At 38.9% G+C, this 16015-nt stretch overlaps 2 protein-coding genes across 2 annotated transcripts in view; one reads left to right on the top strand and one right to left on the bottom strand.

Annotated features, from left to right (window-relative positions):
• Positions 1-3062, bottom strand: part of KCNK9 (potassium two pore domain channel subfamily K member 9) — a 162872-nt gene extending 159810 nt beyond the window's left edge. The window contains exon 1 of the mRNA XM_072606554.1: positions 3056-3062. Within this exon, the coding sequence (XP_072462655.1) occupies positions 3056-3062 (7 nt within the window). The remainder of the gene's footprint in view (positions 1-3055) is intronic.
• Positions 3063-5032: 1970 nt separating this feature from the next.
• LOC140502285 (small EDRK-rich factor 2-like) lies at positions 5033-5236 on the top strand. Its single transcript, XM_072606553.1, is given in 1 exon segment — positions 5033-5236. A coding segment is annotated over 1 exon segment (204 nt).
• Positions 5237-16015: the final 10779 nt, after the last annotated feature.

The following is a 16015-nucleotide window of genomic DNA, read 5'->3' as shown; positions in this document are numbered from 1 at the left end:
CTTATATATTGCATCTAGGTTATGAGATTCTCTCTCATATGTGTATATGTGTATTAAAAACAAAGGGCAAAGTAAAAATAGAATGACTCCGTTAATCAACTATAGGGACCCCAAAAAGGAGAAGTTCCAGGAATGTCATAGCCATAATCCAGAGCTCTCACATTAAATCACAGAAAGAAGTAGTTCAAGTACTAAGGAGCTAGAGTCAAGATCACACAAGACCTAGATGTTTCTAATTAAAACCAGAAGAGATCTTGGAATACAATATTCCAAAAGTTAAAGAGAGTTGGGCTTGCAACCAAGAATAAAGATATTCTGCAAGGCTGAATATAATCCTAGAGGAGGAAAAATGAATTTTTAAAGGAATAGAGGATTTTAAGCATTCCTGATGAAAAGCCAGTAGAGTTAAATATGAACTTTGAAATACAAATATATGAGTCCAAATACATGTAATAAGACAATTGATTTGAGGGACAAGAAGGAGCTTCATGATGATAGCATGCTAATATTCTGAGGGAGGGAAAGCAATGGTATCTTTTTAGGACCCTAATGTTTTGTAACTGAGGAAGGTAAATAAGAAAACTGAAGTCCTAGGGGTGAATTGATTGTAAGAATTTCAGGAGGAGGGGATGAAAGAAGGGTAAAAAAGAATATGCCAGTGTAGATAGGGGAAAAAGAAGGTAGAACTTGATATTTCTCATAATTAGGATGAGAAGATGAGTATGCAAACACTGACTAAGGGCTAGGGGCAAGCATCAGATGAAATTCAGTCTCATCTGAAATGGACAAAGGAAAGTTGAACACATGGTTTGGTATCGATATATATTAAACTAAACAGGGCAACAAGAAATGATGGGGGGAGCAATTAAAAGAGACGATAAAACTGATCAAAGAATAGTCACAAACAAAACAACCTTCCTGGTCCTGAAGAGGGGATTAAAAAGGGAAAGGAAATGAAAAGTAAATAACAAGGATAAGGTGGTACCTTAGATTTCCTCTCAGACAATTGGAAAATGGCTGAATAAATTGTGGAATATGAATGTGATATATTATTATTGTGCCACAACAAATGATGAAAAACACAAGTTCAGAGAATCCTGGATAGTATTGAATTGATGAAGAGTGAAGCCAGCAGAATCAAGGCAACAGACTTGTAGAAAAAGAACTTTGAAGGACTTAACTCTGATCGAAGCAACGAACGACCATGTATATCGCTACAGAACCTGTGATAAAGCACGTCACCCATCTCCTGATAGAGAAGTGATAGATGCATAATTGTGTACATGGCCATGGTGTGGATTCATTTTGTTTGACTATGCTTATTTTGTTATGAGGGTTTTCTTTTCAGTTAATTAGGTAAGAAAAGTGTCAGGGGAACAATGTAGTTAGAAATAGTGATGCTAAAAGAAAAGATTATTCTAACACTTTTCTAAGTGTACAGTAAAGAAAAGAAGTTCAGAAAGAAACACAGATAAGCAGCACAGCTTTGAAAGTAACTTGTAAAATGTTAACATATACTTTTTTAAGAATGTGTAGTGAAATGAGGGAGAAAATAAAGGCTAAGTCTGAGAGGGGAAAAACAAAATAAAAGGTATTAGCACTGTGAAAAGAAATGAATGTAAGTTCCTCAAGGGCAAAGATAGTCTTTAGATGAAAAATGCATTTACTAGGCACTCACTAATTTTTTTTTTTTTAAAAATTGTATTTAACAAACACCAAATAAAATGGCTGCTTCCTTATACACAGAAGAAAAAGAAAGGAAGATTATCCATGAAACTGTTGGTCTCTATTATGTAGAGCTTGCTTTTTAGAGTACATAAATAATAAATTCAACCCATAGCTTTTATAGTCATCCTGCTTATCTGTGCTTTTCCAGCCTTCCTTTTGCTCTCTTCTCTCTACTTTTAAAAATATGGTTTTCCTTCTTTTTCTGTCGTTGCTAAGCTATCGCAATCTCCCCTTCAACCTCTTCCCCACCCCCACAAGTAGCAAAAGAAAAGAGAAAAGGTCTTGTAATATGCATGCACAGTTAAGTGAAACTCTATCAAGAAATGGGTAGCCTTAAGTGCTTCCTATGTGCCAAGCATTCAGTCAAGTCCTGAGTGGTTCTCAATTATTCCTGAGATACAGACCGAAGAAGACAGTATTCATCTTTATTACAGAACACCTTGGTAACCCTCAACAAAAAGTCACCAATTACCAGGACTCATGTCTTCTTTCTCTGTCCAAGACTAAAAGACATTCCTTCTGATTGCCTTCTGAAACCTATTCATAATTCTACGGAGCATGAGGTCACAGTCTTCCATCTTCTAACCTCTTGCCACAGAGTTGAGTCCTGGTGACTCAAGTCACAGAACAGAAGAAAGTAAGGGGCCACCTTTGAAATTCAGTAGGGCTAAATAATGGTGACAATGGCATTTTTCATCCACCTTCTCAGATTATTTTTTCTTTCTTTTCTCTCTAAAAGAATGTTAAGAAATGCTTCAAGTGGTTCATGGAACATTTCATTCTTCCTGATACTTTGAAGAGTAAAGATAGATTCTGGTAGCCCTTTCGCCTATGCTAGTAAGGAAGCCAACCTGCATTGTATTAATGTAGCTGTTTTTTGCCACTGGCAGAAACATAGACAGCACACACTCTGCAGCAACCTGGAAAATTCCTCTCATCTTCCACACTTGCTACAATGGAGTTCTTTGGCTTTTTCACCATCTTTCTGCAACTCCTCATGGTTAGCCATCACACTGAAATGGCTGTTTCCTGTATGTATCTACCAGGTCTGGTCACGCACCTGGGCGCCTCTTTGGTTGGAGACTCCTAAACCAGGCTTTCCTACTTCTTTCTGAGGCTTTCCCTGCTTTTTCTCACAATGTAATTCAGCAGTTTTTGTTCCAGAATTAGCCGATTCCTGCCAAAGCCCTAATGTAAACAGTAGTTACTAAAAGCTATCGTCTATGAGAAAGTCTTATGTAAAAATCCAGCTTTTTTCCTCTTTCTTTGCCTTCTCTTACCCTGTGAGAAAAACTGGCAGCCACCTCATTCCTCATCTCTACCTCACCCGCCATCCTCCGTTTTCGTAAATGTAACATTAAGGTTCACCTAATCCAACCTCTCAAGTCTCTACCAGCCCATTTTCTACTATACTTTGTAACTCTCCCAGTGCCTGACATAGTATCTTGCACACAGTAGGTACTTGGTCAATATTTATAAGATATATTTATATTTGTGTATGTATGTATAAACACACATACATATGATATATACATACATGTGTATATACACACATATTTATATGTATGCCTTTATACACATACATATATACATATCCTCTATGGGTATATGTATTATACATATACATATGTATATATATACTATATATATATATATCCTCTGTGTGTATGTGCATATGTCTGTATATATTCTGTACACAGAGTGTGAAATCCAGTAGGAAAGAGAAGACATGTGCATAAACAAAATTATAAACTGTACATTCCTTGAAGGTAGAGTCTTATTTTTGTTTTTGTATCCCTAGCACACTACAATGGAAAGGGCACTAGATCTAGTTTTAGAGAACCTGAGTTCAAATGCCTTCTATGATGTTTTCCTGTCTTCATGACTTTCCTGGGCATTAGTTTCCTCATCTGCGAAATACGAGTCTTGCACATGGCCTTTGGAGAGCCCTTCCAGTTTCTGATCTATTATCCTATGACCCCAGTACCTAGCAAAGCACCAAAATATAGGAGGTACTTAACAAATGTTTGTTGATTGATACTACAAAGCAGAAAGGGATTTCTAATACTACAAGTATTTCTTGATTGCTTGTCATAGTGGATTTATTTGTGTCACCATTATTTAGCTTCACTAAATTTCAAAGGTAGCTCTTTATTTCCTTTTACCCTGCATCTTGAGTCGCCAGAACGCAATTCTGAAATATTGACAGGGTGTGAGACCCACAGGCCATAACCATAGCCCACTGCCATAGTGTGGATATCATCTCATGATGGGAACTCAGTGTTATAACCAGATCAAAGCTAGAACATTTGGTTAATGTCAACAGAGTTCCAAGATGCAATTACAATTATAATTTATGGCTACGGAAGGGCTTCTGTTTTCTCCCACATACAGAGTCTTGAAGGCTAATCTCAGATCCTTCCCTCTTTTACAGAACCAAAATCACAGAACCTCGAAGTTAGAAAGGCACACAGAGGTCTTCTAAGCAATGTGCATATGAACAGTGGTCACCTCCTGTCCCTAGATGATCTTGAAGATAGCTAAGCACCTTAGTGAACAGAGTGTTCAACTCAGACACCCATCAGCTGTGCTTCCCTGGGCATATCACTTAACCTCTCTATGCCTCATTCGTTTCATCTGTTAAAAGGGAGATAATAATAGCACCTATCTCACAGGGTTGTTGGGAAGGTCAAACGACATAACATGGATAAAGTGTTTTCTAAACCCTAAAGCACTATCAATGAATGCAAGCTATTATTATGATTTCTGACTCTAATAACTGGAAACCTGCTATCTCCCAAGGCTGTCCACTTCACTTTTGGATAGTTCTAATTGTTAAGAAGTTCACAGGATCATAGATTGAGAGCTAGAAAGAACCTCAGAAGACATCTGGTCCAACCTGCCATTTTATCTATAAAGATGGTGAGTCCCAGATATGTTCAATGTCTTGCTCAGACTCATACTGGTACTAAGTGAAAGAGGCAGGATTCAAACGCAAGTCCTCTGACTGAAGGCAGTCATCTTTCTTCTGTACCATGCTATATCCTTTTTCTTATATAAAACCTAATCAACCTCTGTCTACCCCAGCACACACCACTACTACCCCCAACAAGTTCAATTCCTTTCAATCTTTCTTTCCTCATATACACATCTGATTCTGCCAAGGTTGTGTGGCCATACCCTATGGGAAAGAGTGGTCCAATTTCCTAGGGACCAGGTTTTAATTGATTGCTTCTCCCCTGTCCACCTACATGCACACACACACACACACACACACACACACATACACACACACACAAAATATATGGATAACTGCTACCACCACCACGACTCATGGAAATCAGCATTAGCATGCACACCAAAACATGAGAAAGAAAGCAACTCAGGCAATGGAAAACACCAGGATGGCGGGCTCTCTGCCACTGTCTGAAAGCAGAGGAACTCACAGATCATGTAAGAGAAGCAGAAAAAGGAAAAAGCCAAGGAGAAGAAGGAAGAACCCAAGTAACTCTATGGCTCACAACCATCTCTCTTAACCATTAACCATGTGCCTGGAACCAGTCCCATCATGCTTGTTCCTCCTCCTACAATGCCCACTGTAGGTCTCAGAAGCAATGGCATTCCCTTCACTCTGCGTCTGCAGTGGTTTCCTTCTGTGCATTCTTCTGCCCTGGTAGCCTTGCTTTCCTCCAGGGCACTCCTGAGGATAAGGGAACTAACTACCTTCTTCCAGTGTTTTTATTCCTGTGAGGCTTAAACCAGAGTATTAAAATAGCATTGTAAAAAAAGAAAAGAAAAGAAAGCCCTCAATGTAGGATCCTGGGCAAGTCACATAATTTCTTTTGATATAAATTTCCTCATTTGTACAATAGAAGAGTTGAACAAGATAGTCTCTCTAAGGTTCCTTTGGGCTCTGACATTCTCTGATTCTACAATAAAAGCATCTCATTATTCTATTCATTTTAACTCTTTATAAATACTCTCCTGCAAGTTAGTAGAAGTGTAATTATCCCCATTTTAGAGCTGGGAAAACTGAGAATCAGAGAAGCAAAGTAACTTGCCCCAGTACACTCAGCTAGTAAGCAGCAGAACTAGTACTATGACTTAGAATACATGATTTTAAGTGCAATGGTCTTTCTACCACCCATATCTCCAGGGAAACCCTAGAGATTTTTACTTCCTGTGTATACATGTCAGGTGGCCTTTCCTTCTGATTTTTTCTGGCACTACTGATTTGTGATAAGCACAAAATTGCCACCCCATGATTTTCAGCCCTGGCAAAGCAGAGACACAATCTCTGACATCAAATATGTTTATGTTTAAGAGGGAGAAGACTGGTTCTGGGTGGATTTCTAGTTAATATACCCAGTGCTCAATGCAGCGAATGACACATTATTAGCACCTGATAAATGCTTTGTCTATCTTATACACAGAACCTCCCAATAATAAGAGCTATCCAAAACTGGAAAGAAGTATCATAAAATAGTGAGTTCCCCATGACTAGACACATTCAAGCAGAGTCTGGATGACCATTTATTGGGGGAGATTATGAAAGAGATTCGTGGTCCAGGTAGCAAACTCATAAGCTCTGCCCAGCAGAAAATATATTCTGCTCTTTGACCAGATTTAACAATGCAATAGAACTCTCATTGATAAGGTTTTGCTATCTGATGGGAACAAATATATGGGAAAGCTATTTATCGAGCTTTCTGTTCAATGGAACTCTGCCCCATCCTCTCTTTGCATCTATCACACTCTATTTTACTTTACATTCATCTTCATATGTGGCATCTCCCTCTCCCCTTACCCAGTCTCCTTAAGAATAAAAACTCCTCTAAAGAACTGGAAACAAAATGGGTGCCCACTAACTGGACAATAACTAAACAAATTCATGAATATAATGGAAATCTACTCTGCTATAAGAAAGGACAAGCATGACGAATACAAAGAAACATGGATAGATTTCTATGAACTGATGCAAAACACAACTGGGAAAATGACAGCAAGAATGTAAATGGAACAAACAACCACCATAAAATCATTGAATCTGAAGGTTATGGAATTATAAAGAGCAAGCTTGACCCCCAAGGAAGAGCTGTGAGAATTTACCTCAAGACTCCTTTACAGACATGTGGATCCAAAGGTGTGGAATGGAAAAATCTGGTGTTATATGAAAGATGCTAATCAGTTTGGTGCAATTTTTGTCTTTTCTTTCTCTTTAAAACAAAAAACAAATATTCTCATAAGGGATTACCCCCAGGGAGGGAGGCAGGGAGAGAAGGAGGGAGAGAGGAGGAATACTGAGGAAATCTAGGCAATGTAAAAATAAAATATAGCATTAAGATATAGAAATATGTACATATGCTCCTAAAAGCCAGAGACATCAGGGCAATCTCTTATATCACCAGCACCTAACCTGCATGCTATGATGTGTATAGTGAGTACTTAATATTTGTTTAACTGAACTCTCTCAGAATAGTTTCACTAGCAGTTTAAGGCGTATAAAATACCTTTCTTACAATACAGAACTAATCCTCCTAATTCATCCAAGATATAATCTAACTGATACTAGTGATGATGACCCTGAGGAACTCTGAGATCCTCCCGAGACTTCTGATTCGCAGTAGAACCAAGAATGTAAGTTCTCTGTGCTTTATGTTTGAGGGCTTTCCCCACTTTATTGTGAGTTCCTCAAGAACACTGTCCATTGCCTTTTCCTGGTGTCCCTAGCACTTAGCACAGTGCCTGCAACATAGTAGGTACTTAATAAATGTTTAGTGCCTATCTGACTAGCTATGACATTTATGTAACCCCAAACCTTCCTTTTAGGCTCCTGCTTCTATGTGTTCTTCCTCAGTAGAAAGTAAACTCCTTGAGAACAGGGACTATCTTGTTTGGCTCTTGCACCACTGGCATTTGGCACAGTTCCTTGCACACAGTAAGCATTTAATACAGCCATTCAAAGTGCTTTACGTATATTACCTCATTATCTCAACAACAACTGTGAGGGAAGTGCTGTTCTCACCATTTTGTAAACAATGATAGCTAGCACTGGTATGGTACTTCTTAAGGAACTTTATAAATATCTCATTTAATTCTCAAAACAACTCTGGGAGGTAGGTGCTACTATTATCCCCTTTCACGGATAAGGAAACCAAGGCTGGAAAAAGGTTAAGTGATTAACCAGCATCACACCATTAATAAATTGTTGAGACAGGATTTAAAGTAAGGTTTTCCTCAGTCCAAGTGACCACATGGTAACTCCTCTCCCACCTAGTAGACCAGGGGTTCTTACTCAGAGATCTGTGAACTTGTGTGTTGTTATGGTTAGTATTTCAATAACTTTATTTCAAAATGATTGGCTTCCTTTGTGATCCTATGTATGTTACTTTATGCATTTAAAGGCACTATTCTGAGGAGTCTATAGGCTTCACCAAACTGCCCAAAGAATCCAGAATACACACATACACACACACACACACACACACACACACACACACACACACACACAAGATCTAGGCTATATTAGAGCTGGAGGGGACCTTGAAGATCATCTGGTCTAATAGCCTCTTTTTAACAGATGAAGAAGCTGAAGCCCATAGAGGCAAAAGTAACTTGCCCACAGGGCCAGAGCTAGAACTCAATTAGGATCATAGCACCCAAGTTTTTGCAGACTCCCATGTACAAAAGGCCTTGAAGATCATGAAGTCTGGTTCCCTCATTTTATAAATAGATAAACGGAGACCTGAGGCAGCTGGTGTCTCGGTGGATAAAGTGCCACACCTGAAGTCAGGAAGACCTGAGTTCAAATCCAACCTCAAATTCTTCCTAGATGCGCGACCCTGGGCAATCGCTTAACCTCTGCTTCCTTAATCCACTGGAGAAGGAAATGGTAAACCACTTCAACATCTTTGCCAAGAAAACCCCATAGACAATATGGTCCACAGGGTCACAAAATTGGACACAAGTGAACAGTAACAACAGGGTGAGAACCAGAGAGCTGAAGTGACTGAGCTAGGGTTACCCTGCTGGTAAATGTCTGAGGCCAGATTTAAAGTCTCACCTCTGTAACTTAGGGACATCTAAATGGTACAGTAGATAGACTCTTGGACCTGGAATCAGGAAGACCTGAGTTCAGATCTAGTATCAGACACTTAGTAGCTGTGTGATCCTGGGCAAGTCATTTAACCTTGATTTGCCTCAATTTTCTCATCTGTAAAATGGAGCTAATAACAGCATCTATCTCCCAGAGCTGTTGTGAGGATCAAATGAGATAGCAATTGTAAAGCACTTAGCACTGTGCCTGACACATAGTAGGTAGCAGTTATTAGTTGTTAGTTATTCATAGTTGTAGTAGTATGTGACAGAGCCAAGATTTGAACACGACTTCTGACTCCAATGTTTCTGTCATGTTTCATTTGGAAAGAACCTGGGAGGTTCAACCTCAGCTCTCCTGAAGATCAGTAGTTTCCTCTTCTATATTACAACATATCAATTCCCCAGAAAGAGGCCGAATTACATTCCATATGGTTTTCGTGTGATATGTATTCTATTGTACTCTGTTTCTCTGAAAATTGGCAAGCCATGTTCATGTAGACGCTATCTCTCTGCTGACCAGAATATTTTATTAACCTGAACACCTCTATTCCCAATTGTGCCAAATTACCATACATTATCCAAGACCAAGAAATAAAGTCTTTGTGTTGGAGGAAATTCTGTGTGGAATAGAGAAATGGATACAGCTCTAGTCTGGAAGACGAGGCCTCGGTTGTTCCTTTCTTATCCCATCTCTAATGCTCATTTACTGGATGACCCCAGAACAAATCCACCTCTCTAGGCCTCAGTTTGCACATCCGTCAAATAAGGAGGAGATTAGACAAAATTATCTCAAAGGCTGCTTTCTAGATCTAAGGTTCAATTACTAAAGAATAAGGTAAGATGGATTAAAATGAATTTGATTTGGAAATAAGAGGATTCGAGTTCAAATCCCAGATGTGCTATTTAGAATATGATATCTAAAGTAATAGTGAATCTATTTTCTCAAGATCACAGCAGCTATATGCTCTATGGCCCCTGCCAGCTCAAAATCCATTGCAACTATAAATGTCTGAGGGGCTCTCAAACTGGAGTAGTACAGAAGAAGTCTACTCTCTCTTATAAGTGCTAAATAGGTAGGAATGTATAAGAGAACCAGCTTAAGTTTTACATAAGGAAGAACTTTCTAGCCATTAAGGATGTTGCATAATGGAAAAGACTCCCCTTTGGAAGCTCTCACCACTGGAGGTACAGAAGAAAAGAAGGAAGGAAAGAAGAAAAAAGGAAGAAAGGAAGGAAGGAAGGGAGGGAGGGAGGGAGAAAGAAAAGCATCCATTAAGTATATATGCCAGGCAGACACTGTGCTAAGCACTTTACAAATGTTTTATCATTTGGTCCTCACAACAACCCTATAAGGCAAGTGTTATAATTATTCCCATTTTACAGATGAGGAAACTAAGACAGTGACTTACCCAAGGTCACATAGCTAAACGTGTCTGAGACTATTTGAATTTAGAATGTCCTGACTCTGAGCCAAGTGCTCTATACACTATGCCAACCTATCTACCACCATCTATAGGCTTGATGGAAGGCAAACTTCATGAGGGCAGAGACTATTATTTTTTTCCCACAAGCACCTAACATTGTGCCTTACCCACCCAGCCCCACTAGACCACAATCTCTCTGAAGGCACTTCAGAATTAGAGTCTTATTTATCTTTGGACTCAGTAATTTGAATGCATGAGTTGTTCTACAACCTACGAAAAACTTATTATGCCTTTGAATCAAGCTCATTATGACTCCTGTGAACTACTGTTCATAAGTCCCTCAAGGAATCCCTTGCACTTATTTCTTTTTCTTAACACATATCTGTTGCAATGTCTCATATCACATTCCTTGGAGTTTCTGAAATTCCGTTTTAGTGATAGGGAATTCATTTTCAGTAGTGAGCTGCATAGATGTCCACCAGTGTGCAGAGCAGTAGATTGAGGTGAAATCTGTTCTCCTGTGGTTGCATATGAGACCATTGTCATTCGTTGACCAATATGTATTAAGTACTCAGTGTGTAAAGAGAACCGTACCAGGTACTAGATATGATACAGGTAGAGAGAGATTTCTGGCAGGGAGAACAGACTTCATAAAGCATAGAGAACAGAGATGGAATGATGAATTCAGGAAATAACAAATTGGCTAGTCTGACTGGAATAAAGAGTATGTGAAGGGAAGTAATGTGCAATAAATCTGGGAAGGTAGGCTGGAGCCAGATTGTGGTGGCTGTTCAAGGCCAAACTAAGGGCTCTCTATTTAATCCTAAGGGCATTAAAGAGCCACTAATCCACTGAGTGAACTTGGACATATCTGCTGCCACAATGAGCCTCTGTTTCCCAATCTGTAAATTGAGGAGTTTGAACCAGACAATATCTAAGGTCTCCTCTAGCTCTAAAACCCTTGTTTTCTGGCAAAACTTGTGTGAACTGATACAAGGGAAAGTGATCGGACCCAGAACAATAATTTATATAAAGATGAAAATTTCATAAAGAAAAAGTATTTTGAAAGTCTTGAGAACTCTGATCAAGCAATGACCAGATATGAGCCCAAAGGATCAATGATGAGGCATGTTATCCATCTCTTAACAGAGAAGTGATGGACCTGAGATGCAGAATGACACAGGCATTTGGAGACTTGGATAATGGGAGAACTTGTATTGCTTGACTCTGTATATTCATTAAAAGAACTTTGTTTTTCATTTTTTTCCCAATATGGGGAGAATAGGGAGAGGGGTTTAGCGCTAGAGTAGAGAAAAAAGGAAGAAAAATCATGGAGGCATCTTTTTTTTTTTTAAAGCAAAGAAAAAAACTGAAAGAATAAGAAATAGGAAAGCTTTGAAAGCTATGGGTTAAATTTATTATGTACTTTAAAAGAAAAGCAAGCTACGTATTTATTAGAGATATGCAGTTTTATGTACAATCCTCTTATTCTCTTCTCTTTTGCATATGGAAGAAAGGAAACGTGTTTATTAAGCCTTTATTCTATGGCAGGCTCTGTGCGAAGCAGTTTATAGGTATTATCTCATTTGACCCACACAACAACTCTTGAAGAGGGATGTTATTATTATTTTCATTTTACGGATGAGGCAACTGAAGCAAATAGAGGTTAGGGGATTTTCCCAGAGTCAGACAGCTAGGAAATGTCAGAGGTCACACTTGATTTCAGGTTTTCCTGATTCCAGATGAGTATTCTATCCACTGCACCACCTTAGCTGCCCATGGAATGGAAACACCCATTTTATTTGGTATCGTAAGTTCAGAATAAAAGTGAATATTCTTTTCAAAAAATTAAATTATTTGTTCTCTCATCCCATTTTCCCTCCAGCTCTGAAATTCCATGGTTTCCTCTACTGTACTTAGCTTTCAAGTATGGATGTGGGTGTGTTTTAACTAAGTATCTTTGTAGAGGCGGTGAAGGTCCAATAGCCAGGTTATAATAGAGCAACTCATTGCAGCATGAGACAGAAACATCTACCTGGACCTGACAAAAAAAGATAAGTAGCCTTGGGTATTAAAACTGCACCTATGAGAACTTGGTAATGAGAACTTCTCCATTTTCCCAGACTGGTGACTAACTCATCTTCCTTTAAGAATTTTTGTTTAGAGGTAATCGTAAGCCAACATTCATCATGGTAAAAGCCTCTGGGTTGCCTCTTGGCAAAGGACTGGAGATGCCAAATGAGGCAGATACTTTTAAGCATGGCCAATGTGTGAATCTGCTTTGCTTGACTAGACTTATTACAAGGGAGGGCTTTTTGTTTGCGGGGGAGTGACGAAGGGGGTTAGTAAGACTGGTAAATGGAAAAAATAAAAAAGGAAATAGAGGAGTGACCTTGAAACATTCCAAAGTACACAATGGGGAGCTGAAGAAAGTTCAGACCAGCAGGGTAGTGGGTGAACTATTAGATTAAATTTAGCATAAAACAAATCATATATGCAATTATTATCCCTTCCACATATTGACTCTCCCCATGTAGGTTTTGACAGCATAAGAAATCAAATGGGAATTTGGGGGGAGTTTTGCAGAATCTGCAGATGACACATAAAGGCCAGCAGATGACACAGAACTATGATCAAATAAACCAAATTTTACAATGATATATTGTAAATACCCCATAAAAGAAAAAAGAAAAAATTCAGACTTCTCTGGTATGAAGGGAGGGCCAAAATATTTACGCAGATTTTCCAGATCACAGGGGTACCTTCCTCCTAAGCCCTGTGATGTGTATGTTAGTCCTTCATTGCCAAAGACCAGGCCATCAGAGAAATAATGACATGACTTGCACTCGACTTTGTTTTGAGTGAGGGAGGGCTGTGCAGATCACCAGCCTCACTTCTCCTCCAGAGCCAACCGAGTCTAGTGATCAGATATTCATCAGGATGACTGGAAATGACCCATGACAAGGCAACTGGGGTTAAGTGACTTGGCTAAGGTCACACAACTAGTGAGTGTCAAGTGTCTGAGGTGACATTTGAACTCAGGTCCTCCTGACTCCTACACTGGTGCTCTATCCACTGCACCACCTAGCTGCCCCTAACCCCTGTGATACAGAAGAGTTGACTGTAATAGAGATTCCTAATTTCACATACAATCCTCTTTTTTTCTATTCTTTGTATGTAAAAATGTGTCTGCTGATATTTGTCAAGTTCAGAATAAAAATAAAAGAAAATTAATCATAATTTTAAAGATTCTGGATTATAATCCCTACTTATTTCAGGAAAGATCCAGCAAAATATGTTACACCTGACCATTATGAGTGTCAACCTTAAACAACAACCACCACCAATATAGGTAGGCAGTTAGACATCATAACATCCTAATTTTTAGACTCCCAGATACAAAAAGCCATGCAAATCTTGAAGTCCAACTCCCTCATTTTATAAAGAAATAAACTGAAGACCAGAGAGTTTAAGTGACTTGGCAAGAGTCACCCTGCTAGTAAGTGGTGGAGGTCAATTTTAACCTCTTCTCACAACTTAGAGGCAGCTCGCTGATACAGTGGATAGAGCATTGTGCCTGTGGATAGTGCACTGTGCCTGGAGTCAGGAAGATCTGAGTTCAAATCTAGCCTGAAATACTAACTAGCTGTGTGACCCTGAGCAAGTCACTTAACTTCTGTTTTCCTCAGTTTCTTTGACTGATAAATTGGAAGAATAACAGCATTGACCTTGCACAGTTATTGTGAGGATGATATGAGATAATATTTGTAAAACTCTTAGTGCAGTGCCTGGCATGTAGAAGGTGCTATATAAATGCTCATTCCCTTCCCTCTTGGAAAAGACTGCAGAGTTATTAAAGAAAAATTTGGTGGGGGACATAATTATTGTCTTTAAATATTTAAAAAATATCATTTAATTCATTTAGATAGATAGATGATAGATAGATGATAGATAGATAGATAGATGATAGATAGATAGATAGATAGATAGATAGATAGATAGATAGATAGATAGACAGATAGATAGATAGACAGATAGAGGTGCTAAGTCCCTACTATTTCAAGAACCAATGTCAACTTTTTTAAGCACCTACCAAACAGATAGCACTGCTAGGCAATGGGAATGCAAACATAAATACTTCCAAAGCCCTGCTTCCAAGAAACTTACTCTCTAATGGGGAAAGAGGGGCTTGCAAATAGGGGAAATAATGAACTATTATAGAAAGAGTATTGGATTTAAAGCCAGAAAGGATCTCAGTTCAAACCCCAACTTAGCTATTTACTAATTGTCTGAACTTTGGTCAAGTCACTTAAGTGGTACATAATGGAAAGAGCTGTGATTCTGGAGATAGGGGACCTGGGTTAAACTCTCACCTCTAATATTTACTACCTGCATGGCCTTTAGCAAGTCATATAACTTCCCTGGACCTCAGTTTCCTAGTTTTCAAAATGATAGGCTTGGAACAGAAGAACCTATAAACTGCCTTCCAGTTCTAAATCTCATATACTAAGTATAACACCAGATGATGTGAGATAGGTACATAATATAAGTCCCGGCAACGTGGTCTGCGAAATTTGAGAAAAGAACGATGTACCAGGGATGGGGAATCTGTAGTCCTGAAGCCACATGTGACCTTCTAGGTCCTTGGGTACAAGCCTTTTGACTGAATCCAAGTTTTACAGAACAAACCCTTTTATTTAAGGGGTTTTATTATGTGAAGTTTGGATTCAAAGGGCCAGGGAAGCCCTAGAGGGCCACATGTGTCCTCAAGGCCATAGGTTCCTCACTCCTGATTTCTAGACATAATGGAGAGATGTGATATGTGAGGTCCCTTGATGGTAAAGAGTTTGTGCTTTACACAGAATTTATGGCTCCAGTGATCAGAACTTCAATCAATAAGGACAAGTCATAGAGAAGTAGACTTTAGCTTATCATCTACCTTCTAAGGTAAAGAATTCCCCATCAATGGAAAGTTCAAGCAGAGGTTGAATCTTTCTGTCTCTCTGTCTCTCTCTGCCTCTTTGTCTGTCTCTCTGCCTCTATTTCTGTTTCTCTCTGTCTCTGTCTCTCTCTCTCTCAATAAGTTTTCTTAAAACTATTTTATTATCAGAATTCATTTCATGTAAGATAGACTTTGAGACAACTAACACAGTGACACAGCAGAGAGAGCATAGGCCTTGGAGTTACAAAGACCTGAGCTCAAATTCAGACTCAGACACTTACTAGCTGTGTGACCTTGAGCAAGTCACTTAACCCTGATTGCCTCTTCTGCCCATAAAAGAGAGATTTTGTCCAAGGTTACGTAGGTAGTAATCAACAGAAGCAGCACCCAAAACCAGTCCATCAACTAGCATTTATTAAGCACATTCTATGCAAAAATAAAACCAAACTAACCCAGTTGCTGCTCTCAAGGACTTCAGAATCTAACAGGAAGACAACATACATATGACTATGTACAAACAAGATAGATATGGGATAAGTTGTAGTCTCAGAGAGGATAAAGGAATCTGATTGAGTTCTGACTTGGACACTAACTGTTAGCAGGGTATGGTGGAAATAGTTAGGTTAGGAGTTAGAGAATCTGCTATGTATCTTACCTGAAGACAAGTCCTTTAGCCTCCTCAACTGTAAACTAGGGGGAGGAGGTTTAGCAACAGCATCTACCTCCTAGGATTACTGCGAGGATCAAATGAGCAAATATATAAAGTGTTTTACAAACTTTAAAGTGCTATATAGATGCTAACTATTGTTACTACCAATCATCC

Source organism: Notamacropus eugenii, chromosome 4 (genome assembly GCF_028372415.1).
Source record: "Notamacropus eugenii isolate mMacEug1 chromosome 4, mMacEug1.pri_v2, whole genome shotgun sequence".
Lineage (NCBI taxonomy): Eukaryota > Metazoa > Chordata > Mammalia > Diprotodontia > Macropodidae > Notamacropus > Notamacropus eugenii.
Note: the sequence above shows the minus strand (reverse complement) of the source record. Positions and strands in the feature narration are given on the sequence as shown.